This window comes from Thamnophis elegans, chromosome 14, assembly GCF_009769535.1.
Source record: "Thamnophis elegans isolate rThaEle1 chromosome 14, rThaEle1.pri, whole genome shotgun sequence".
Classification (NCBI taxonomy): Eukaryota; Metazoa; Chordata; class Lepidosauria; order Squamata; family Colubridae; genus Thamnophis; species Thamnophis elegans.
This window is the reverse complement of record NC_045554.1, coordinates 23,841,796-23,866,122: the sequence shown is the minus strand read 5'-3', so window position 1 is coordinate 23,866,122 and position 24,327 is coordinate 23,841,796. Positions and strand designations below refer to the sequence as shown.

Sequence of the window (24,327 nt, the reverse complement as noted above, 5' to 3'; positions counted from 1 at the left end):
TCCAGGCTTCGTCTCTACGGGCCGCCCGCTGGCCTTCGGTCCCTCCGCCCCAGGGATCAGCGCACCCACCGTCCCTGTCCTAATAATGTTCCCCTTTATCCGTAGCCATTTCGTGTATTCAGAATCATGTTTATACGTATATGTGTTGCCTAATAAAGGGCTCTCCAACTTTGGCAACTTTAAGACTTGTGGACTTCAACTCCCAGAATTCCTCAGCCAGCAAAGCTCTGGACTCTAGAAGTTGAAGTCCACAAGACTTAAAGTTGCCAAGGTTGGAGACCACTCTTCCGGCGGCTCCGAGCGACGCAACGTCAGGAAACGACTGCTCTGTTCAGTCCCGTCCCCTCGAGCCGCTTCCGCCTACAGCCCCGCCCTTTCGCGCAAAGCCCCGTCCTCCGCAGAAGCCGCGACGCTGCGCCTGGGCGACTCATGCTTTTATTAAGTCTACGGGAAGCGCAGCCTTTCTCGCGCTCTTCAATCTCGTAGCGATTGGTCAATGTCTCCGGCAAAGGCGGCCCTCGCTTTGATTGGCAACCCGGCAAGCCAAAGAGAGAGCCAGATAGGCGTGCCCGGGAGGGGCCTCTTGGTGCGCGGTCTGTTGCCAGGGCGTCGGTTGTCCGGCAGCGGCCAATCGGGGCGCGGGATGGGCCGAGGGCGCCCGGAGCCCTTCCCCACAGAAGCACCGCCGCTGCGCCAGGTGGGTCTTCAAGTGGCTCGCGGGGCCCGGCCGGGTCGGAGGCGGTGGGGGGTTTCCCGGCCTCAGATGCCCAGGCGGCCCGAGCCGAGGAGGGAGGTCAGGCCGCAGCCACGGAGGGAAGGAGGGAGGCCCCCAGGGAAGGCCGCGTCTCTCCGAGGCTGAGCCGAGCTTCCCTTTCAGCCGGTCTCCTCCCGCCTGCAGAGCCGCCTCCGCGCGCCTGGACGGGACACGGAGGAGGCGCCGCCACGGAGGATTCCCCACTGACGAAGCCGCCGCCGCCCTCTCGGGAGTCGGAGCCGGGGACCTGGGGGGCTGAGCCCCCGCGCTGCCGGACGAGGCCCCGGTCAGGACAGGGAAGCGGCCATGGCGGCCGCCGTCGCCACCAAGACGGCCTGGAAGCTGCGTGAGTGGAGTCCCCGCTTCGCCCCATCTCGGCCTCCCCGGAAGATGGCTGGAAGGGAGCGGGAAGGGACGGGCAGGCAGGCCGGAGGGCTCGTCCCGGAGGTCGGAGTAGGGCGGTCAGCGGAGGCCACTGGCTGCGGCTGAGAGCGGCTCTTGCTTTGCCTGGAAGCCCCAGTTCCAGCTTCCCCCAGATTGGAGAAGCTCTTGATGCCGGAGCTGGGGGGCCCTTCTGACAGTCGAGAAAGGAGCCCCCTCCCAAGAAACGCCGCCCACTGGGGAGAGTCCACTAGCCGCAGCCCTGGAAAAAGCTAATGGCTTGCCCTGCTTTCCTTCCCCCCATAGAGGAGATCATGGCCCACAGCAGCAACGTCTCTTCCCTGGTTCTGGGCAAGAGTTCCGGCCGGCTCTTGGCCACAGGGGGCGATGACTGTCGAGTTAATATCTGGTCAGTTAACAAGCCCAACTGCATCATGGTAAGATTGGTGACCTTCTTTGTGATGATGGAAGAGATGATGCCTTTGTCCTCCCCCCCTCCATCCTATACTCTGTGTAGTCTATAAAGGAGAAAAGAAATGTACTTAGTAGACATACATAGATGGTGCTGTTGGAATATTATGCTGCCTAATTTTGGCCCAGTGGAATTCCCACAAATGCACACAAAGACTCTTCCTGGTACTGGTACTGCCATGCCATTCCTGAGACGCTTTTGACTGTTGGGGGGGCTGAGTGGTAGCCAGGTAGTCCTTGGAACAGGAAGTCCTGTGTCTTTTTTAAAGGGTGAGAGCATAGCATCCTCCCTGGTGGTCCCTTCCCCAACAGCCTGGGGGAGACCTTGACCTGAGTGATCCCTATGTCAAGGACTTCCCTGCCTTGGCCCATGTCCTGCAGAGATCTAAAGCCTGGGCAGAAGCCATGTATTTCTGCACCTGATCAGTCTCAGGTTCTCTTGGGAATCTTGGAATGTCACCTTCGGTGTGAGAGTTCTGTAGTGTAGTGGATCCAAGAGGGAGGTGCTGCCTTCTCTTGGCTGGAGCTTGAAGCCTCTCAACTACTGACCATCAGTTATTATTGTGTAGACTTTGTTTATTTTAGGAACGGATTTGCACACGATGATTCTGTGAAGCGCTCAGTGCATGAGTTGTGAAGTGAAGAAACAAACTTGACAAACCAAGGGCTACATTATTTGAGGGGAGAAAGTGACCCTACACAGGTTTTTGTCACTGCTTATTCTGCTGCCCCTTTTGGCTAACAATGTTAATGTTTTGTTTGTCTTGGCTGACTTACCATCTTTTCAACAATGGGCGTATTTTTCACACTATAAGATGCTCCGGACTATAAGATGCCCATTAGCTTTAGAGGAAGAAAACAAGAAAAAAAAATCTGCCTCTGCCTCCCAGCATCCATCCGGTATTCATTCACTAGCGTCCTTGCAACAAACAGCCTGCCTCATCCATGTCTGCTGCCTCTGCCGGGGAACACTGGAGACTTTGCTGCCAAGTAGCTGATTGACGGTTGGATCAAACTCCTGGAATACCGCCGATCAGATGTTCTGGGTAGCGGGGATCACTGCCGCCACCCGCTCTTTACCATGTTCACTGCTGATTGCCACCGCCAATTGCCGGTGATCGGCAGTGGCAGCAATAGTAGCTGATTGGTGATATTCTGGGAAGCCGAGACAACCGCTAATCAGCTGCTCGGTACCTATGGCTCAAGTGTTCCCCAGTGTTTGCCGCCACTGCAGCAACCCCCCTCTCCCCAGCGTAATATTCACTCTAAGACGCACAGACATTTCCACCCACTTTGGGAACTGGAGTGTGCCTCATAGTGTGAAAAATATGGTATATCGTAAAGAATTCTCGTGTAGATTACCATCCACGGCAATGTGTATTATCATCACGTTTTTCTACCAGTTTTCCTAATTGAAAATTCTTGGCCAAAATAATTATTAGCTGCTATTTGATTTGCACTAGATCCCCACAGCAGAATGGTTGAATCTGTAAGGTGAAAAGCTGGCAATCTCAACCCCCCACCCTTTTCCCAAAAGCCCTCAAGGAGTTCCAGCCCTTGCCCCAGGCCTCACTTGTTCAGTGGCATGGGAGCTCCTGCTTCCACCCACAATCTCCCCCCCCCCGCCCCCAAAATGCTGTGTGTGAAGGAAGTTGCTAACAACCTGTACTGCCTTTAATCACCAGAAAAGTTAAAATGGAGACAACAAACACATTACAATGCAACCTCCTGGCTATTAAAATGTGCTGGCCAGAGGATTCAGATGTTCTTTCCTTCTCCAGTGGGAGATGAGCCAATTTCATAAGAGGTAAACAAAGTTACATTTTACTAGGAAAAAAAGACACAAGGATTCCTCCCTTTTTATTTTAATACTTATTAAGAAAGAAGGTAACTTGCGGAGCTGCCCAATTTCACAGAAGTGTGTGTGTTTGTTTTCAAATTAGTCTTGACTCTTGGCAACTACAAAGTCCATGTAGTTTCCTAGGCAAGATTTCTGGCAGTAGCTTTGCAGTAGCTTTGCCTTCTTTCTAGTGCTAAGACAGTGATTGGTCCATGATATATCTAAAGCAAGACTAGAACTCACAGTCTCCTGGATTCTGGTTCAACACCTCTTTGCACTGATTTGGCTCTCTCATTCGTAGACACAAAACCTAGCAGAATTGAATTAAGTTCTTTATTGGCCAAGTGTAATTGGACACACAAGGAATTTGTCTGTGATGCAGATGCTCTCAGCATACATAAAAGAAAAGATACATTTGTCACAAATCATAAGGTTCAACACTTAATGAGAGTCACAGGGTACAAATAAGCAATCAGGAAACAATATCAATATAAATTGTAAGGATAAAAACAACAAAATTACAGTCCTGCAGTCATAAGTGGGAGGATGGGTGATAGGAACGATGAGAAGACTAAGAGTAATAGTAATGCAGCCTTAGTGAATAGTTTGACAGTGTTAAGGGATATTTGTTTAGCAGAGTGGTGGGATTTGGGGAAAAACTTCTTGTGTCTAGTTCTCTTGGTGTGCAGTGCTCTATAGTGTCGTTTTGAGGGTAGGAGTTGAAACAATTGATGTCCAGGATGCGATGGGTCTAGATATTTTCACAGGCCTCTTTTTGACTCATGCAGTATACAGGTCCTAAATGGAAGGCAGGTTAACAGTAATTGTTTTTTCTGCAGTTCTAATTATCCTCTGAAGTCTGTGTCTGCCTTGTTTGGTTGCAGAGCCAAACCAGACATTTATAGTGATGCAGATGACAGACTCAATCATTCCTCTGTAGAACTGAATCAGCAGATCCTTGGGCAATCTGAGCTTCCTGAGTTGGCGCAGAAAGAACAGTCTTTGTTGTGCTTTTTTGATGACATTTTTCGTGTTAGGTGTCCATTTTAGGTCTTCAGATATGATAGAACCTGGAAATGTGAAGGTCTCTACTGTTGATACTGTGTTGTCTAGTATTGTAAGAAGTGGTAGTGTGGCAGGGTTTCTCCTAAAGTCTACCACTATTTCTACAGTTTTGAATGTGTTCAGTTCCAGATTGTTCTGGTCGCACCATAAGGCTAGTTGTTCAACCTCCCATCTGTAGGTGGTTTCATCATTGTCTCGAATGAGACCAATCACTGTTGTGTCATCTGCAAACTTCAGTAGTTTTAACAGTTATATCGTTTGAGATGCACTCATTGATATAGAGAGAGAAGTGGAGAGAGCACCCAGGCCTAGGGGGCCTCCTGTGCTAATTGTGGAGGTATCTGCTGTGATTTTGCCTAACTTCACCTGCTGCTTCCTGTCTGTTAGGAAGCTTACGTTCCACTTACAAGTGTGTTCAGGTATGACCATTATTTGGTTTAAAACAGAAAAGGAAAAAATTCCCACAGACATATGTTACACTTCTGATAAACCACAAGATGGTGGTTTGTTTTACGGGCTGCTTCAACAGTCTTTTGGCAATTTGACCAAACACTTTGCTGGAAGAAGAGAGGGGCATCCACTAAGTTTTGCTGATTTAGCGTGCCTCTAAAGACAGCAGTCTCCAGCAGGATGTGAGTTGTGCTTTTCCATGGTCACACCCTAGCATTTTAGCCTTGTGGTTGGGCAAATTTCCTTAACCAGTCAGTAGGCAGCTCAACCTGCAGCACACTGAGTGTGATAAGGGAGTTTTCCCCAGTGTTTGGCCCAACTGACCCCCGATAGTGATGGGAAGGGAAGGCATGCACCACCCTAAGTTGCTTAAAGGAGAGGCTAGATAAAATGCCGTCTGCTTCTTGCTCGTAACAGCACTTGTTCCTTTAGGTGCTCTCAACAAACCTTGGCTTTTCCCAAGTTAACAATCCATCAGTGCAAACCGAGCAACGTGGTTCTTCTACACAAATGTTCGAAATTCATTTGGGTAGCAATGAATGCTGACAGAGTGTTTCTGGCTAATGGTATTTTGCAGTCCAGCGTTTACTTAAGGAAAATTATTATTTTTTTATTAAAAGTTTTTTTTTTTCAAAACAGACGCAAAAAATCCTCTTTCTTTACATACTGTAGAAAGTTGGTTACAAAAAAACTTTGTGTGTTTCTTTCACAATCACCCATGATTCATATTAATTCTAGAATTTTAAATTATTGACAGTTTTTAATTTTGACACTACAAAGGCTGTGATGACTATTACCCCAGCCACCATGGCTTCCTTAGCAAACCATTACTCTAAACACTGCAAATCCGGTTGATGTTTCATCCAAGGAAGTTATATTGCATCCCAAACAGAGGGACTCTGAAGTTGTTAAGCTGCAGCTTCTAGGCCTTCTCTACAGCTGGGAATCTGAACACAGTCAGTGCAGGGTGAGTCTGGATTGCTGACATTTCAGCTTCAGGTTGAACAAGGCTAGATTGGTGGGCTCCCAATCTCACTTTTACAGCACAAATCCCCAAGGCTTCTGGGCTGATCTGGAGGCCAGTGGAAAATCTCCCCAAAAGGCCCAGTAACTTTTGTCCTCTTAAGAGAAAAAATACATGGCTTCTCGAAGTTGACACTCTTTTCCGGAGCATCAATATCCAAGATCAAGAAATTAGGGTGACAAGGAAAAGACAACTGTAGGAATCATGTTGAGGGCAATCACAATTAAATCAGCCACCATTGTTAAAGTAGCATATTGTTTAGATATAAAGTCATATATAAATCTCTGTTTGTGAAAGTAACTGCTACTGTATTGTTCCGCATTACTCCTCAAATGGAGATGATCTAATTTCCAGACCAAACTTCACAACTCTGGTGATTGCACATTACCAGATAGTCATTCCCAAAGCTTTTCTTTTATTGAAAAATATTTACTGATTAATTTTAGCAACGAATACCCTAACTGTGTATTCCTTACACTGGATTTAAAAAGTCTACATACTGCTGTTAAAATGTCAGATTTTTGAGGTGTAAAATAATCAGAGCAACATGAATCATTTCAATTTTTTTCCACCTTTAGGATAACATAAGCTGTGCAATTCAATTGAAAATCAAACTGAAATCTTTTAGGGGGGGGAATAACAATTAAAAAACTGACAATAATGTGGTTGCATAAAGATGCACACCCTTAAACTAATACTTTGCTGAAGCAGCTTTTGATTTTATGACAGCATTCAGTTTTCTGGGGTACGAACCTATGAGCATGGCACACCTTCATTTGGGGATCTTTGCCTACTCTTCCTTACAAAAGCACCCCGAATCTGCAAAGGAGATGCCCTCCAAATTGTGAGGGCATGTCCCGCGCACAGCCCTCTTCAGATCATTCCACAGATTTTCAGTTGGATTCAGATCCAGGCTCTGGCTGGGCCATTCCAAAACCTTGTCTCCTCCTGGGAAGCCATTCTTTTGTTGATTTGGAGGGATGCTTTGGTTCATTGTTGTCCTGTTGAAAGATGGAATACCTCTGCATATTCTTCGGCGCTTTAGCAAATGATGAATAGACTTTCTACATCCACTCTATATGTCAGCACAGCGCCCAACCCCATATTTCCTTCTGGGTCAAAGAAATGGAACTACTTTCCATTGGTCGACCTTTGTCTCCTGGCTACCCCAGATGTCCCTGGAGCTGAACGTCCATAGATGCTCTTTTTAACAGGGCAGTCAGAGAGATTCTGCCTTTCCATGAAGATAATTCAGAAGCAGAAATAGCAGCTGGTCAAATAGGAAAAAAAACCAAAGTAATCTATTTTGCAGTCATCCTTTAAACTTTACCACACACAAAATCAGGAAGGTGCTTATTATTTACTGAGACTAGCAAATTGACATATTTGCATAATTTTGACCCGTCTTGCACCAAAAGACAAAAGGAAGCCTATCACAAAAAATCTTTATGTGCTGCTACTGCTCAGATCCTTATTTCATGAGCAACTTAATTGTGGCTAGCACCCCTCTCTTCTTCATTTGGCTGACTCTTGTTTCTTTCATCTTGATCAGAGCCTAACCGGTCACACAACGCCTGTGGAGAGCGTGAAGATTAATACAAACGAAGAGCTCATTGTGGCAGGATCTCAGTCAGGCTCCATTCGGATCTGGGACTTGGAAGCAGCCAAAAGTAGGTTTGAAAAACATTCTGGCACCTTCCCTCATCCCCCAGCTGGTCTCTAGAAAGGAAGCCAGAGAACTAAGTTTTGCCCTGAGGGTTTAGTCTCTTTCAGTTGAAAGCCTGTAATTGACCTTGGTCTGTTCTGGATAAGAACTGGGTCTCCCTGGATTCTCCCATGGGGGCCACAGAGAATGATAAGGAGTTTTGAGCCACAGAGTTCCTTTCTGGCCACACAGTAGCTTTGCCTTAAGAAATCCTAACAGGAAGAACAAAAACGCACATGGCCCTCAGGTTTTCCATTCCACGTAGATACTTATTGAAAAACTGATTGGTGGTCTTATTTAGAATTAAGTCTTAGTTAAAAGTGCTGTCATTAACATAACTGGTTCTCCTTCAAACAACAGAGAAAAGTTATACAGCACATAGATTGGGATCTCATTTGATAAATATGTATAGTACAGACACACAATTCAGCAATTATAGCATTTTAAATGCCTTGCCATGCACTTTTCAGAAAGCATGAAAATGCCTTGCTAGCATCAGTCCCTTAACGAGAGCCGGGCTTCATTAGAAAAACATGATTTTGTGGCCGCCTTAAAAGAGCAGGTGATATTTCAAAGAATGCAGAAAGGATTCTGGCCTGTGGGGTCGTTTCTTGGGACATTGGCTCTTTTCTGACTGTACGTTTCACCTATAAGCCATGGCTAAGTATAAAACTGTATATAAATGTGCAATCATACAGATATTGCAGCTATAACAAGAACTATTTGAAAAAGAATTAGAAAATGGAAAAAAATGATCTCATAAAACGTATTGATTAACACAAGAACCCAGAACTTCATTGTGTTTTGAAATAAAAAGATAACTCTGCTATGTTGGCCAATTGCATCCTAAAAGCAGCAGGCATCACCGGATCATCTACTCGCTCAGCCTGTGGAGGAAGCAGCCCTGGGGGGTGGGGGGTAGAAGCAAGCGCTGAAAAGGATGCTGTGGAGTCAGGAAGGTTTTTCCCACCAGCCTGGCTTCCCTCCAGTTTCTCTTCCACCCCCCTCCCCCAGTCTTTTTCTGGGCGCAGGCAAAGGCTGCCTAGGCAGAAGTTTTGCTCCTGTTGAGTGCAAAAGTTGGCATTGCTTACAAGCATCTGGAAAGTCAGTCACAGCCGCCAGCAGCTGAAGTGGCCTTGGTCTCCTTACGATTACCTCCACGCTGATGGGAGAGAGCAGACGCTGGAACCTTGCGGAGGAGAACGGCTTCTGCCACTGGCACAGTTTTCCCACCCCTGTAAAATCCTTTCAGTCCTTGACTGAGAAGTTGCAGCTGCATGTTTTTATCATTCATCTATTCTAAGAAGTAGAATGTGTTTGCCTGGCCTCCATTTTGCACACAATACGTGGTCTCCTGTGACGAGTTTATACAGGTTTCATATCCTTCTCTATTGGTTTCTTCTGCTATAGAAAAATGATCCTCATCTGACCTATTCACCTTTAAGAAGCCGCATTTAGACTCAACTTTATGATAAATGATTTCACAAAGAAAACTTAACTAAATAAAACACAAAATTATACCAGCCATGCTGTCGGGCATGCATTTTATCACTGGCAGAATAATGTTTTTTTAAATCATAATTCTTTCTCTGAATTTCTTCTTCAGTCCTCCGCACATTAATGGGCCATAAAGCAAATATTTGCAGCCTCGATTTCCATCCTTATGGAGGCTTTGTAGCTTCAGGCTCCATGGACACCAACATTAAGGTAAGGCCAATCCCTCTCCCTCCCTCTCATTCTCTCCCTCCCTCTGCCTTGTCTTGTGGAATGATGATGAATGTTGTGACGGGCAGAAGCAGATTAAATGAATTAATAGTCAGTGTAGTCGAATAGCTGCTTGGAGTTTTTGTTTTTTTGTTTTTGCCACTTCTGAATTCTGGTCCATGTCTTGGTCATCCTGTTGGAGTCTGCATTTCTTCATGAACTAAAGATGGGGAAGAGTTTTGCTGCTTTTCAAAAGCGCCCAGAGATCTGAAAGAGATGAACATTGTTCTGGGTAACCCTGAACAAAGATACTTTTCCTCCAACGTGGTGACAGCCAGATCTGTGCACCATTACAAAACTCAGGAGGAAGAGGAGGAGGAGAGGAATGCAGAAGAAGTTCCAAGAAAAACAGAGAGATACTTCTTACAATGCGCCAAATATCCCTTTCACATTTTACTAGCTCCGTGCTCTGAAACAATTGCTCAGTCCCAAGTCAGAAATAAGGACGTCTTAACGTTAAATCAAACTTGGATTGATTAGGACAATTAAATGTTTTCTTCTTTTAAAAAGAAACTCTTTTTTTTCGTTCATGCAGCTTTGGGATGTAAGAAAAAAAAGTTGCGTCTTCAGGTACAAGGTAAGAAGAAAAATGCCTCCTATTTCAGCTGAAACCCACTTGTGCAATGAGTAGCATTTACTGGGACAATTTGGAAAGCTTTATGAATCAGGAATGATCAATATACTTCTCATAAAGAGAAAACAAACTACATCCAGAGGCCAGGGGAGGGAGGGGGCAGAAGAGGCAAGAGAAGCCGTCCTTTCGCAGACATTGCCCTGGGATGTCCAGGGTATCTCGTGGGGTCTCCCCTCCTTCGCTCTCCTTTGCTGCCTTAGCTGACCATCACCACCACCACCTGGAATTTCTCTGGGTGTGTCATCCTAGGGGATGACTTTGGCCAAGACCTTCCTTCTCAGCCCAGCCTCCCTCATTGGCTGCCATTGTCTAAAGACGGGAGAAGCAGGTACTTTGAATGTTGCCTTGAAGGAAGGGCCGGATGCAAATCCCATTTCCCTCTGCAGGGCCACACAGGGGCCGTTCGCTGCCTCCGCTTCAGTCCGGATGGGAAATGGCTGGCCTCTTCCTCTGATGACCACACGGTGAAGGTAGGTGGGCCCTGCAGCTGCCTCCTCTCTCTCCCCTCCCTTTGATGGCAGCCTGGGTCATTGAGCAGCTCAGCTGATGGGTGTGAAATTTGCAAGCGCTCTGGCGAGAAAAACTCTTGTGGTTCTTTCCCTACCTAGTTGTGGGACCTGGCGGCTGGAAAGATCATGTTTGAGTTCACAGGACACATGGGACCAGTAAACGTCATTGAATTCCACCCCAATGAGTACCTTTTGGCCTCAGGGAGCTCCGACAGGTAAAGTCACCTCTGGCTGGGGCTGGAGATGTTGTTTTGAGGTGGGAGATTTGCCGAGGGCTTGTTAGAATATGTCACGAGGGCTCATGGTTGGCCTGCAGGCTTTGAATTTTTTTTTAAGAAGTTTTTTTTAATTTTAATTAAACAAAAACACAAAAAAAGAATCATCCTTCATTACATCTTGTAGAAAGCGTGTCGATTGGTTACAGATAACTTTCATGTATTTCTTCCACAGTCATTACTTATAGTTCATATTAGATTATACACTTTAAATCAAAAATCTTTGTATATCTTACTATCAATGTACCACCATTCTCATTTGACTACAATTATTTGAACGTGCTTTTACCTCAAATAATTCATACTTAAAGACACAACTACATAATGGCATTCAGTAGCTATTTCAAAAATCCTCCAATAACATTACACCTTTATGACATGTTCTAAGTAAAAGTCAATTAATAATGTTTCTAAACCTTTTTTCCTTTTTTTTTAACTCGCTGTTTAGAGTTTGTATCCAAGTTTCTTTTGCCAAAACCAGAGCATATATATATTATTAAATAATATCCATTGGATATTATTCAATGGATATTCTTGAATATTATTAATATTATTATTCATTGGATATTATTTAATCAAGGACATTTCCTTGTTGTTATTATAGTTGGCTAAAAATCATTTATTATTTATATCCAACCTCCTCTCGTCAGACCCAAAAACATTACACCTTTATGACAAGATCTGAATAAAAATTGGTTAATAAAATTTATAGGTCTTTTTCCCAGATCGCAATTTGCAACTTATATCCAAATTTCTTTTACTAGTTTGCCAGTACATGTATATATCATTAAGCTACATGTATATATCATTAAGCTACATGTATATATCATTAAGCTGTAGCCATTATAATTTAATTATTGTTATTATAATTAATTTTTGTTAACAAATAAACATTTAATAACAATCTAAAACAATCTAAAAATTACTAAATTCCTACTTATTGATCACCAAAATTAACTAATTTTTTATTATCAACTCTCATTGTCAACCTGTATCTTTCCAGTAACAAAGCAGTCTTATCTCTCTTGCCAATTGTGGTGTCAGTCTTCTTTTTATCTCCTTTATAAGGTTTTTATAGACTTCTCTCCGCACTTTGTTGCTTGAAGGATCTCTCAGGTAATCTTGTTGCCCTCCATCTGCTATTAAAATTAGCTTGTCTTTGGTTGTTAATCGTGCTTCTGAAAAAAATTCTGAAAAAATACCTCACCAGATGGACTTACTTTCTCTTTTCACTTCCTTCCGGAGTCGTCCCAACTTTGCCTGGGGCTGCCTATTTACCACCGGCTTGAAGAGCTTCCCTTGGGTCAATCAGGGACTATGCGGTGTCCCTGAGACCAGTCTTCCTGATCACCATCTCTGCGGGATGGTTTAGGTCGAAATGGACCATCCAGTGGCAAAAGTATCATGGGCGGTCTCGGAGTGATGAGACCATACATTGTATCATCGCGACGTTGGCTCCTTCAGGCTTCGAATTGTTGATGTTGTGCGTGGAAGATGTTCCTGCTTTTAGGGAACCCTTTTTACACCAGCCTGGAAGCTGGTGCTTCAGAAGAAAGTCAGGATTTGCCCCCTGAGGTCCCCGTAATGTTTTCCATAGTGTTGAAACCTCCATGAAGCTCCTGAGAGATGATGTACCTGCTCCTGGAGCTGGTCTCCTCTTTGTGCTCAAACCAAGCACTTCTGCATTTGCTGCCCTCCCTCGCTCTCTCCCGCGAAAATTTAGAATCCCTCAGGATTTTCTCAGCTCTCAGGATTCAATAACTCTGGCATAAACAGAGGCATTGATGTTACTTGCCTGTTAAGTTGTCTGTGTGTAAAATCTTTCCTGGTGGGTTGTGGTCCCCTAAAGCAGAGTTTCCTAACCTTTCCGGCTTTGCAGAACAGTGGGGTATGAGGGTTATGGTTCCTTGTGAGTGGAGGGCAAACGTGCACACACAGCTCCATTTCTTCAAACAGCGGGCACACAATGGAGTGCATGTGCTTGCACAAATGGAGCACCTGCCCAGAACATCTGTGCCCCAGTTCAGAACGGCCCAAGGCCTGGTAGTGGGCCACGGCCCGGGCATTGGGGACGCCTGCCCTAAAGGATTCAGCTGCCTGGCTACTTCTTGACTGAGACCCAACAAAGTGTCTTCTTCCTGCTGTAGAAGAGGTAGTGGTCCTTCCCCCCATTGGTCCCAATGCATGCCAAGCGATGGTTGTGAGAGCTGGCAGCAAAGCTTGTCTTCCCATGTTTTTTTAGCCTGCTGTGTTTCTCCAGGGTCTTGGGCAGAGGTTGTGTGCCCTAGAAGTCTCGTTTTCTGCCCTCTTTTGCCACTTACTGGCTTTCCTCCCGAGTTGTGTACCTTGGCTACAACTTCATTATTTTTGTTTCCTAGATTGGCCATTAAAACAGGATTAAATTATAGAAATGTACTTCTAAGTATTTAAGTCATTTTCTTTGGCTGATTCTACATTTTTCAAAGCATTTGTATCATGAAATCTTAGGCTTCGTTTCTTCGACAATAGCTGCTATCTTCTTTCTCTGACTCAAAACCAAAGGTTTCACTCCAGATACGTTTTCCTGATTTCCTAGCAGTATATTCGGACATACTATTTCATATTTCCTGATGGTCACATATACATAGATACATACATAGGGTAATGTTTTTTAAAAAGCCAGTGATCCTTATAATCTTCCTCAAAGATTCTTTCATTAGGAAATATTAGCCTGGATTAAAAAATGAAGCATACTCCTATGTTGATAGGAGAATGCAGAAGTTTACTAGGCAAGAGAGAAGGCGAAAGCTGTTTGAAACCCCCACCCAAAATGTTCATGCTCTTTCACAGTTCACACTGGAGCTTAGAGCCCGGCTGAGATCGTTCTTGCTCCTTTGGATGCCAGAAACCTGTTTAAGGGGAGATGGGTCAGCGTTCCTCACTTTAGGGATTTGAGCAAGTGGCCAGAAATATAAAAATGAGATGTAGAAGGAGCTGGAAGTCGGAGCTGGGCAGTTGGTTGTGACTAGAAGCAAAGAAGGTGGGATTAGAGGGAGCTTTCACTTGCATTATCTTGGCTTTTTTGTTTCCTTGTAGGACAGTCAGATTCTGGGACTTGGAGAAGTTCCAGACAGTGAGCTGCATTGAGGAAGAGGCCACACCCGTCAGGTAAGAGGCAACAGGTGTTTGTCAGCAGGAATGGCAGTGAGTTGTTAGTCCAGGGGTTTCTACCCATCCGGGGCTTCAGCTGGCCAATTTCAGGCTTTCCTTCGAATTTGGGGGCCGTGTCAGGTGGAATGGCACTCTTCTTGTTGCCTTTCTCTCTCCCCACCCCCCTTGCAGGTGCGTGCTTTTCAACCCCGATGGCTGCTGCTTATACGCTGGAAGCCAGGATGCCCTGCGGGTGTACGGCTGGGAGCCCGAGCGCTGCTTTGAGGTGGTCTTGGTGAATTGGGGCAAAGTGGCCGATTTGTCTATCTGTAACAATCAGTTGGTGAGTGAAGGAATGTCAGAGTCGGATTTCCTGGCTGATTCTGGCACCTGTTGTTGTGCTGCTCTCCAGGGCTTCAAGGGGGCCGGGGCAGGAATGGTGGGGCTCTCCCCCTCTCCCCACTTGTTGCTTGCCAGGCAGCTTTCCTCCCTTCTTGTGGCAAGCCTGGCAAACTCATAGCCCTAGCCCTACCCTCCAGGTAGCTTTGAGGAAGGGCAGCACACATGATGCAGCCCAGAATCTTTTTCTAGAAGGTGCTTGCAAACACCTAAAATTCTAAGAATGTGGATTCTTTCCATTAGATTGGCGTTTCTTTTACCCAAAGCACCGTCTCCTCCTATGTTGTGGACCTCAGCAGAATCACAAAATGTGGGTCTGGGCTCCATGGGCTGATCAGAGATGACAAACCCCTGAGTCCTCCGCCATCTCTGGGCGCCTCTCTACGGCGAATCTATGAAAGGCCAACCACCACCTGCAGCAAGCCCCAGAGGTGAGGGGGGCAGGCTTTTCAGGAGGGCGGGTGAGCAGTGGGTTCCTGGTTGGGGGAGGCTCAGTTTCCTGATCCCTGTCGCTGCCTCTCATCCCTCAGAATGAAACACAACTCAGAGAGCGAGAGGCGCAGTCCGAGCAGTGAGGATGACAAGGAAGAAAGGGAATCCACTGCAGAGATCCAGAACTTGGAGGATTACAAAGAGATATTCCAGCCAAAGAACGCCATCAGTGAGTTGGACTTCACATTATTGGATTGCTTTGACTTGGTGTTGGGGAAAATCTTTCTGGCATGTGCAGCCTCAGCTTCATGAAGAATGCCTGTTCCAGGAAACCGTAGCTGCTTTGCTAAGCTCTCCCCCACAGAAGCTTCCAAGGGGCATCTTGTGTCTCCAGGTTGCTACAAAAGAGCTGACCCAGCATTTTTTCAGGTGGCTGGAGAGATCACCCCATCTGAGTTCCCAGGTGGATCTTTAGCAAGGCTTTGACCTCCCCTGAATGCCCTGTTGTGGGGTATAACCAGGAATGGGTTGGAGCTTGTGTTGCTAAGGAGCCTTTCTGGCGACCTGAAGGTGGGAAGAGCTACTAGAGAGCACAGGGCCATCGCCTTGGAGTCCAGCTGCAGAAATCTAGAATAACGCTGTTTCTTTTGTAACCTTACAAAAAAGAACAAAAGTTTCAGTTGAAGTGGGGCTTTTATCTGTCTTTATAGTACGAACTCCCCCCAGCAAGAGCGAGCCCTTTCCTGCCCCTCCAGAAGACGGTGAGTTCCGAGCGTCCAGAGGGGCTTTGCTGATGCCTCTTTGGGTCTTTGTAAGCGGTCAAGGGGGGGGCTCTGGGTGGGGCCGTGGTTTAACCTGTGATATTCCTTGCAGTCAATGAAGAATAGGGGCAGCATTCGGAATAGTGGACAGTTTGGTCCTTGGCTCCCAAGATGGCCAAAGGGGAGTCAGCTCAGGGCAAAGGGGAGCAGAGGCTTCCCTTGGTAGCTCGGCCTTCAGAGGTGCCTGGGAGCAGCGGGGGTCTCAGGGAAGCCTACTACCCAGATGCTTCTGCCCAGGGGTGTGTGTGTGTGTTATCTGGCCTCCCCAGCTGCAGCCCTAAATGGCCACCTCTTCTCTGGGATTTTGCTCCAGGAGTCAGTTTTATCTCCCTTGGAAGCTACTCACCCCCAGGGACCATGGTTCTCTCTTGTGGGACTGAACTCCACAAGGCCCCTGTGCTCTGTGAGGAAATACCCAAGAATTGGGCCGAATGAAAAGGCCCCACCGGCTGTTATCAGGCAGTTTATGCACTTTCATCAGGCGACTTTTTATGCACCACCTTTGTAAGCGTCAGGACATCCCGAAGGTTTCTCCAGGGCTCTCATGCCCACCGCCTGCTCAGCAGCATTGCTTTGGTTGGGGTTTTTTTTGCCCTCTCCCAAGAGACCCTTCCCCCTCTCCCTCTCTCCAGAGACGGCACCTGCGAAAGAAGCCTCGCGGGCTGGTCAAGCAGCAGACGCCGCGTCCCCGTTGCCAGGCCAGGAGAGGGTAAGTGCCTTTCCACCAGCTTCTCCGGATCAGGGCTCCTCCGTCCACCTCCTGCATGTGGGGGAGAGCAAAGGAGGGGCTCCTTTCAGGCTTTGAGCTGGCCTGTCCCGAGTGGGATGAAAGGCGGGAGAGAAAGCGTGTGCCTGCAGCCCTCTTTGGCTAAGGGCCTGATTAGGCTCTCAAGCAACGAGGAGCATGAGGGCAGCATCTCTCCCTCCCTTCCCTTCCCCTTCTCCCCCCCCTTCTCTCTTTGTCCTGGAAGCATGTGTGACTGTCCTGTCCTTCCCTACCGCAGGCAGACCCTCTTCAGAGGCAGCCTGTAGCTACCTCAACCCCAATAACGCGGGTGGAGCCCTCGGTGATTCCAGCTGCCAGGAATGAGCCTATTGGGCTGAAGGCCTCGGACTTCCTGCCGGTATGTTTCTTGCTTGTCCAAAAAGGGAAGCAATAGTCGCTCAGCTGCTAAGTGAGGAAGCAGTTTTGATTTGACCAAAGGCCAAACAGTCTTTAGGATATAAACAGTAAACTATTAGCAGTAAAATAAGTGTAAAATATTAATATTTAGAAAGCAATGGGTGGAAACTAGAGATCCAACCTAAAAAAAAGGAATTTCCTGGTAGTGAGGATGATTAATCGGGAATAGTTTCCCCTCCAGAAGTTCTCTTCATCCCTGGAAGTTTTCAAGAAGAGATTGTACAACCGTTTGTTTGCCTGAAAAGGTGTAGGTTCTCCTGCCTGAGCAGAGGGTTGACCTAGAAGACCTCTAAGGTCCCTTCCAAACTCTGTTCTTGTGTTACTCTGTTGTTCTGAAAGTGGGTGAGGGATGGATAGAAAAGGAAGGAGGAGGAGGAAGAGGAAGAAGGAGGAGGAGGCAACTTTGTGATCCAGAACAGCCTCCGTTCATAGGGATGTCTTTTAAAACAGTGTATAGTTTCTTGGTAGTGTTTTTATTTATGTTGACCACCAGGAGGCAGCACATGACCAATTTGTCCTATTTGCAACACACACACAGACACACACACAAACACACACACCCCTCCCTTCCAGGTAACAGAACAGGAGGGGTTTTTTCCTGTGTCAGTTTGCACAGTCCTCCCTGATTGCTTTGTTCCACAGCTCCAAAGGCAACAGGGGAGCCCAGCTGGGATGCATCTTTCGGTCACGACTGTTGGGGTGGAAAGTCCTTTGCAGGCCTCCCCCGCCTTGTTGTATTCCCCTTTGGCCTCTGTCCTTGCAGGCCGTGAAGAACCAGGGCCTGATGGACATTGTGGATGAGGAGGCCGTGTCCCAGATCCGGAAGGGTCATGAGACCATGTGTGTGGTGCTGACCAGTCGCCATAAGAATTTGGACACTGTGAGAGCCGTGTGGAGCACGGGGGACATCAAGGTAAGTCCGGAGGATGGGTGTGAGGAAGGGGGGTTTGGGCTTTTCTGACCTAGCTCCTACGGAGGAAACAAATATTGCCTTTGGTCTGGGGGTCCATATGAATTTGGGAAACGGCTTGTGGGAGTGATTCAGCTGGGCCTTCCTGCCTCAGTCGCAGGCCCGGGTGAGTCCATTCTGCCAAAAAGAGCAGAATATTGTCCTGCAAGTGACTAACTTTCCTTTTCAACCAAAGAGTCTCATAGCTCAAGGTTGAACTGTGGGGTCCTTGGTGTTTTCTGAACTTGGTTGTTTTCTTGCAGATGTTTCATTACCAAATTAGGCAACAGCTAGAAGAGAGTGGGGTTTGTTCTCATTTTATATGTATTTATTTAAGCCAAGAGCAAATCCCATTCTCTCTCGGCGCTGATGTTACCTGGTTTGATAATGAAATCTTTCCAAGAAAACAGCCAAGCTCAGAGAGTAGCAAGGACCCCACAGCTTCACCATCTATTTGACTAAATAGATGCTGTTCATCTCTAGAAGCAAATCCATTAGAGGGCGAGGGATGCTGGGACTTGTAGTTCAACCTCTGGAGTCCAACCACTGCTCTCCCTTCCCACCTGCCCCCAACCTCCCAAGGCTCCTTGCCATAATCCTATTCTGCCACTGTGGTTTCTCCTCAGACTTCGGTGGACTCTGCGGTGGCCATCAATGACCTCTCGGTGGTGGTTGACCTTCTCAACATCGTGAACCAGAAGGCGTAAGTCTCTGCCTGCGTTTCCTCTGCAGGGAGAGTCTCGGTTGGGCTGCTTGGGTGCCGATGCCTGGATCGGAGCTCTTTTCATCCACCGCCTGCCAACCCTGGAGGTGCAGTGAGACATGTGATGGCTCCCTTGGCATATAATAGGCTCTGGATCCCACAGGCTCTTCTGGCAACCCCAAGATTCATCCTGTCTGGAGGGACACAGGGTCCCCTCAGTGGTGGGTTCTGGGCGGTATGGCCCAGTACGGCCGTGCCTGTAGTAGCCGGGAGAAGTAGCCACCGTATCGGTATGGTGGCTCGTTTGGCCCACCTGCCTGTCCGCCTTCCATGGCTGTTTAGTAACGCAACCAGCCCATTACACACGTGTGCATAGCGTGCGGGGCCTGCGTGACCTCTGCCAGCCAGCTGGATGTCGCAGGGCAGTGGCGCGTGCATGCGTGTGCAGCGCGCATGCCCATCTAGGACAGCCGGCCCCATGGACAGTATACTGGCTGCATTGGGGTCCGGAACCCCCACTGGGTCCCCTGGATGGTTCAGGGCACAGAATGTTATTCTGGAAGCCCCTGCAGGCCTTCATTCGTGGTGGGAAGGCCGTCTGCAGGCCGAACGGTTGGCGCAGCCAAGACTTTGCCTGAGGACTCTGGAAGGGACGGGTGCAGCATAATCTCTCTCCTTTTCCCAGGTCTCTGTGGAAACTGGACCTCTGCACGGTGGTCTTGCCACAAATAGAAAAGCTGCTGCAAAGCAAATATGAAAGGTAACTTTTTCTTCGGGCTTTGTAAAAGCTCCTCCTTACGGTTGCTAAAGTGTCAGGGCTGCCTCAGGCCAAGCCAGGCTCCCGGGGATGTGCCTTCACCCACCTCGCTTGCCTGAGGCAACGGTGGGAAGGCCGGCTGGCTGCTTGGGGGCCAAGGGGAGAGGCAGCCTTGAGCACAGTGAAGCCTTACATCATCCCTGTAAATAAAACGAGGTGGTTTCACTTCACCCTGAAAGGGTGGCCAGTCCCTCTCCCTGCAACAGGAGCAGCTGCCTAATCCTTTAATTGCCTCTTTTCTGCCCCACAACTTTCCTCTCCCCCAGATCAGGAGGCTTTGCCCTAGTCTCCCCCACAGGCCTTGGCAAATCTCCCCCCTTCAGACGCTCTCCATTTCCGTTGGGGAGGTCTTTGCTGCCCACCCGCGTGGCTACTTCGGCCTTTTGCCTCGTGCCAGATAATTCCCAGGGATGTTGAATTGGCTTTGTTTGGGTTTATTAGTTGGAGGCTGCAGTCTGCAAAGGAGGCTAATTAATGCCAGCGGTCACGGAAGGCCCTGATTGCTTACCAGTCCCTCTGAGGCGTGTTTAACTGGCCTTATTTTTTCCCCTGTAACCTTCGATTAAAGTTTTTGTTAAAAGCTTTCTGAAAATCTGCCAGATAATTTTTAAGGCAGTTTTTGCAGCTGCTCAGCCAGAACAAGGAGCCCTTTTTCCGGATTGATGCTGGATGCAAATGTGCAGGTTACTTCATAACTACAAAGTTTTGGCTGGGAAACTGTTAAGATCTTAGACCAAGCTAAGTCCAAAAACATGGGAAGTGTAGCATTCAGACCAACCAATCATCAGAGACAAACCAGACTTCCCTTCCTTCAACAGATGCAATTAAAAATGCTAAGAAGGAAACAAAATAGCAGTAGCACTCAGACTTACATCCCGCTTCACAGTGCTTTCCAGCCCTCTCTAAGCGGTTGGCAGAGTGAGCCTCTTGCCCCCAAAATTCTGGGTCCTCACTTTACCCACCTCGGAAGGCTGAGCCAACATTGAGCTGGTCAGGTTTGAACTTCTGGCAGTGAGCTGAATTAGCCTGCAATACTGCATTCTAATCCTCACACCACCACAGTTCAGTGAACAGCAGAAAGACCAGAATCTTCTCTAGCAGCCAACAGCCAGAGAAGCAAAGATTTATACCAATCTGCTAAGGGGAAAGCCACACACACTCCCATGCTGGCAGAGTACTGGCAAGCTATTGTATATAATCAGGGAGCAAACTCCCCACTCACTCACACTGATGTTACCTAGTTGGGTAGTGTAACATCTGCCTACAGACAACCCAGCTCAGGGAGCACCAAGGACTCCAGTTATCCCTATTTGTTAAAAACTTTCAAGGAAGCTCCATCTCGTTTGTTCTCTTGATGTCAAAAGCTCCGTGTCCTCTCTCTGGACAGCAGCGGGGTCTCCTGTTTGCAGTCCAGATGCTGAGCATGCAGTCCCTGGACAATCCTTGAGGGAAGAACTGGGCAATACTCTGGAGTCGCTGAAAGGAAACTTTCTTTTGAACCTTTCTTCTCCCCAATTCTCTCTCTTGTGCTAGTTACGTTCAGACCGGCTGTGCGTCCCTGAAGCTAATTCTGCAAAGGTTTCTGCCCCTGATTACGGACATCCTTGCTGCACCCCCATCGGTGGGCGTGGACATCTCCCGAGAAGAGAGGTAACGGACCTTCCTTTCTCTCCTACCAGGCTTGGGATGCTATGAACCTTCAGGAATCCTGCACCACATAGCGAATTCCACAGATTTAGGCTAGAAATGCACAGGCGTGTTCCGCTTTTACCTAATGGGGTCCAAAGCTGTTATACCTAGGTTGATTAGAGGCTTCTGATGGTGTCAAGTTCTTATTTGCTCCCTGCCCCCACCCGACCCCCAACTCAAAAAACCAGACACTCCCAGAGCTTCTTTCCCAAGACAGGCCTGGAGAGAGGAGGAGGTGAGTTTCTAAAGCCCCGGATTGTTTTGCCCCTGGAGACTCTAACTTATCTCCCAGGTTCAACGGAGGAGGTGTTTCTTCCTGACAGTCCTGGTGGGAAGTGGGTGCCTGTTCTCTTCACTCAGAAAAGAGGAATGTCCAGACAGTTGGATATGAAGTGCTATCAAGCTTGACCAGCCGTTCCAAATGGCTTAATTGCTCCCCTTTCGCCTTTGGGGAATCCTTGCTCCCTCGTTACCTGTTCAAGCACTATTGAGGGGGCAGAGCACCATGAAGGCTGCCTTCCTGTGGGCAGGCACTCCTCCTCACCTTCAGCCTTCTGTTTGCCAATTGACCGGAGGGTTTAGCCAGAGCAGGGCCTTTGGGGTGAGGGGGCGTTGGCTTCAGGACCTGTAAGATCAACTGACGTTGCTGCCCCCACACACACACAGAGACCCACACCCTTTTCCTGATGAAGGTGCCGTTGCTTCTTTCTTTCTCTGCTCTGAGGGGGCATCATACAAATAAGTAAAATAACATGGGAGGCCTCCCGAGTGGGGCAGCCCTTTTTTGCTAGCTGCTTTTCTTCTTGGCCCAGGCTCCAGAAGTGCCACATGTGCTACAAACAACTGAAAAGCATCGGCGCTTTCGTCAAGAACCGGTCCGGCCTCAGTGGCCGCCATGGCAGTGCCTTCCGGGAGCTGCACCTCCTGATGGCCGTCCTCGAGTGATCGCTGTGGCCAGGCTGCCCCTGCCTGCTGCTTTGCCCTCCAGCTCTGGAGATGCTGCCAGGGAACTGTCTTATCGCGGCCTTCCGGCAGGCAGCTCTTCTGCACCGCACCCAGCCCAGTGCCTTACAGGAGCCCTTTCAAAGCAGGTTTCCCTGCTATGGCACCACCAATCTTCCTGCACTTGTGCAGCTGCTGCCTTCGGGGAGGTTGCGGAGGACATGTGGCTCAAACTTCTCCTGGCTGAAAGGCTCCCATTGCCTCCCACCCTTTTCCCACCTGCCAGAAATGGTGGTCAACGCCTGACTCACGTCCAGCTCTCCAGCCATCTTGAATTGTGGAGGACCAGTATAGGGTCACTGGTATCCTCCATGACGCGGCTGTACCAGGGCCTTTCCGCTTGCCTTTCGACCTGCAGGGCCTGAGTCAGATTTTTCTGATAACAGAGTCGTGGCTGGTTCCTCTCCCTCTTCCCACCCCCCACCCCCGGGAGGAAAGTCTCTCGGGACTATGGAAGAGAAGACTTTCCCTACATTGCTGGAGCCAGCCGATCATACAATTGTAACTTATGATTTGATTAAATGTTTGTAACTGGAACTGTGTGTGAGGTACATTCTGCAATTCAGAATAAACCATCGTCCTTTATAACTCAGGCTGGCTAGAGGCTCTCGCTGAAACGGAGGGTTTAGCTCAAGGTCAAAGAGCAGTGCCATTTTTTTAGCTGCAGAGCTTGAAATCCCTCCATGGAAAAGCCTCACGTTGACCTTATTTTTGGTTTGTTTGCTGCAGGAAAAGTAAACATTTTAGAGGAAATTTAAATGGGACTCATTTATGAGAGTTTAATTTCCTTTAAAATGTGTGTGTGTGTGTATAGTCCTATCTAAATTGCCTCTAAAATGTTTATTTTTTCCTCCAGCAAAAATATAAACATTTGAAGCCCTGTGAAAATCTGATGAGATTTTATATATGTATATAATTACACACACACAAGCTATCTCAACCTGTATTTGTAGATTTAGTATTTATTTGTAAATATATTTTAAAAATCATGCTGAGGACCCCTTTCTGTCTTTCAAGAAGGGAGGAGGAGGAGGCGGCTACCAATTTGAACATCTCTAAGGAAATGTTGGAAAGTGCCCAGTATTTGCCTTTTGCTTTGTTCCTCTGGATTGTTTCATTGCTGCGCATTGGTTTGTTTTGCTGAATGTCTCAACACTGACTTGCCTCACTCTGGCCGTCCGTGCCAAAAAAGTGTAAATGATCTAAAATCACTTTTAATTTTATACATAAAATTAATGTAAGTCTCGATTTTGGTTTGTTACATTTTCAAAACTGAGGTGCAGCAGCTAAAAGTACCCCAGCCTGTCTTATCATGTGCAAGAGGATTTCGCGATACCAGTTTAGTCAAGAGTAATAAGATTACCATCTTTAGCTATCAGCTATTTATATATCTCGACCAAAATAATCCCCCGATGGATGGGGGCCTAAATTAAATTCATTGCTTTGTTCTTCCCCCCCCCCCCCCCCCCCCAAGTTTGAGGAGATGGCCTCGTGCTCTCCAGCTATTCATTGATGTAACCTTGGAGACATTCTTACTCTCAAGAAAATTTAGAATGTAAAAAATGAAGGCAAAGCTAATCTCTATTCTGTAGATTAAATGCAAACTATTTGTTAAACTTATTTGCCACCTATCTCGTTGTGGGGTTACTCTAGGTGGCTTACAACAATAAAAAGGAAGAAATGAAGAGAGTATAAATAGAAGTAAAATAAAACCCAACACAATTACATCAATTTGATAACCAAAACGATCAAAGGGTAGAGAGTAAATTTTTTTGGGGGGGGGTGGAATTTGCCATCAGCCCAGCAACCTGTCCAACACTTAACTCTATGAAGGATTTTTTAAAAGTCTGGAAAGAGAAATACAGGGAGTCTTCGAGTTACGAATGTAACGGAGTCTGCCCACTCCATTCGTAACTCAAGGATTTGTGGTAGTGAATCTCGTACCTTGAACATGATCACTCTCTCCTTTCAGCCACACATTTGCTAATCGAATGTGAGGCTCGTTAAGTGCACACAAGGAATTTCAGAGTGGGGAAGGCCGGGGGTGGGTGGGTAGGGGCTACCAATGGTACAGGTCACCTGCCTAAAACCACTCAAGGCCTCCCCACCCACTGAAATACCTCATGCTGGCCCAGATTGCTCCCCCCTCCCCCAACCTACCACGCCGGGTCACTTACCTTGTAAAGATTTAGAAAGCAATCTCCTTTCCAGCCTCACCTGCTCCGTTCGGCCCTCCACGAGCCTCCCCTGGACTTTTGCAGACAGAAATGGAGCTTCTGGATATCAGAAGCTCCATTTCAGCCAGCAACATGCAGGACAAATGTTGGAGAA

The 24,327-nt window shown here is 47.4% G+C and overlaps 1 protein-coding gene across 6 annotated transcripts; it reads left to right on the top strand.

Moving 5' to 3' along the window:
- Positions 1-551: 551 nt before the first annotated feature.
- Positions 552-23,244, top strand: KATNB1 (katanin regulatory subunit B1). 6 transcript variants are annotated; one of them, XM_032230677.1, is made up of 20 exons: positions 552-697; positions 899-1,100; positions 1,442-1,572; positions 7,538-7,655; positions 9,297-9,397; positions 9,990-10,031; positions 10,475-10,558; positions 10,697-10,812; positions 13,948-14,019; positions 14,194-14,344; positions 14,644-14,831; positions 14,931-15,061; positions 15,543-15,593; positions 16,286-16,362; positions 16,658-16,777; positions 17,600-17,749; positions 18,412-18,488; positions 19,174-19,248; positions 20,839-20,955; positions 21,807-23,244. In XM_032230677.1, the coding sequence occupies exons 2-20, from the start codon at positions 1,061-1,063 to the stop codon at positions 21,937-21,939; spliced, it is 1,974 nt and encodes a 657-aa protein (XP_032086568.1). In that variant the 5' UTR covers positions 552-697; positions 899-1,060; the 3' UTR covers positions 21,940-23,244. The 6 variants fall into 6 exon arrangements, with proteins under 6 accessions (XP_032086568.1, XP_032086567.1, XP_032086571.1 ...); XM_032230676.1 differs by having other exon boundaries at positions 878-1,100; XM_032230680.1 differs by lacking the exon at positions 552-697 and adding an exon at positions 702-793.
- The last annotated feature ends 1,083 nt before the right edge of the window (positions 23,245-24,327 follow it).

Bases quoted from the DNA above. Each gene is read 5' to 3' on its own strand.
- KATNB1 (XM_032230677.1), top strand. From the start codon at position 1,061: ATGGCGGCCGCCGTCGCCACCAAGACGGCCTGGAAGCTGC. The intron at 10,559-10,696 runs GTAGGTGGGCCC...TTCCCTACCTAG, and splicing joins CTGATGACCACACGGTGAAG to TTGTGGGACCTGGCGGCTGG. The intron at 17,750-18,411 runs GTAAGTCCGGAG...GTTTCTCCTCAG, and splicing joins GGAGCACGGGGGACATCAAG to ACTTCGGTGGACTCTGCGGT.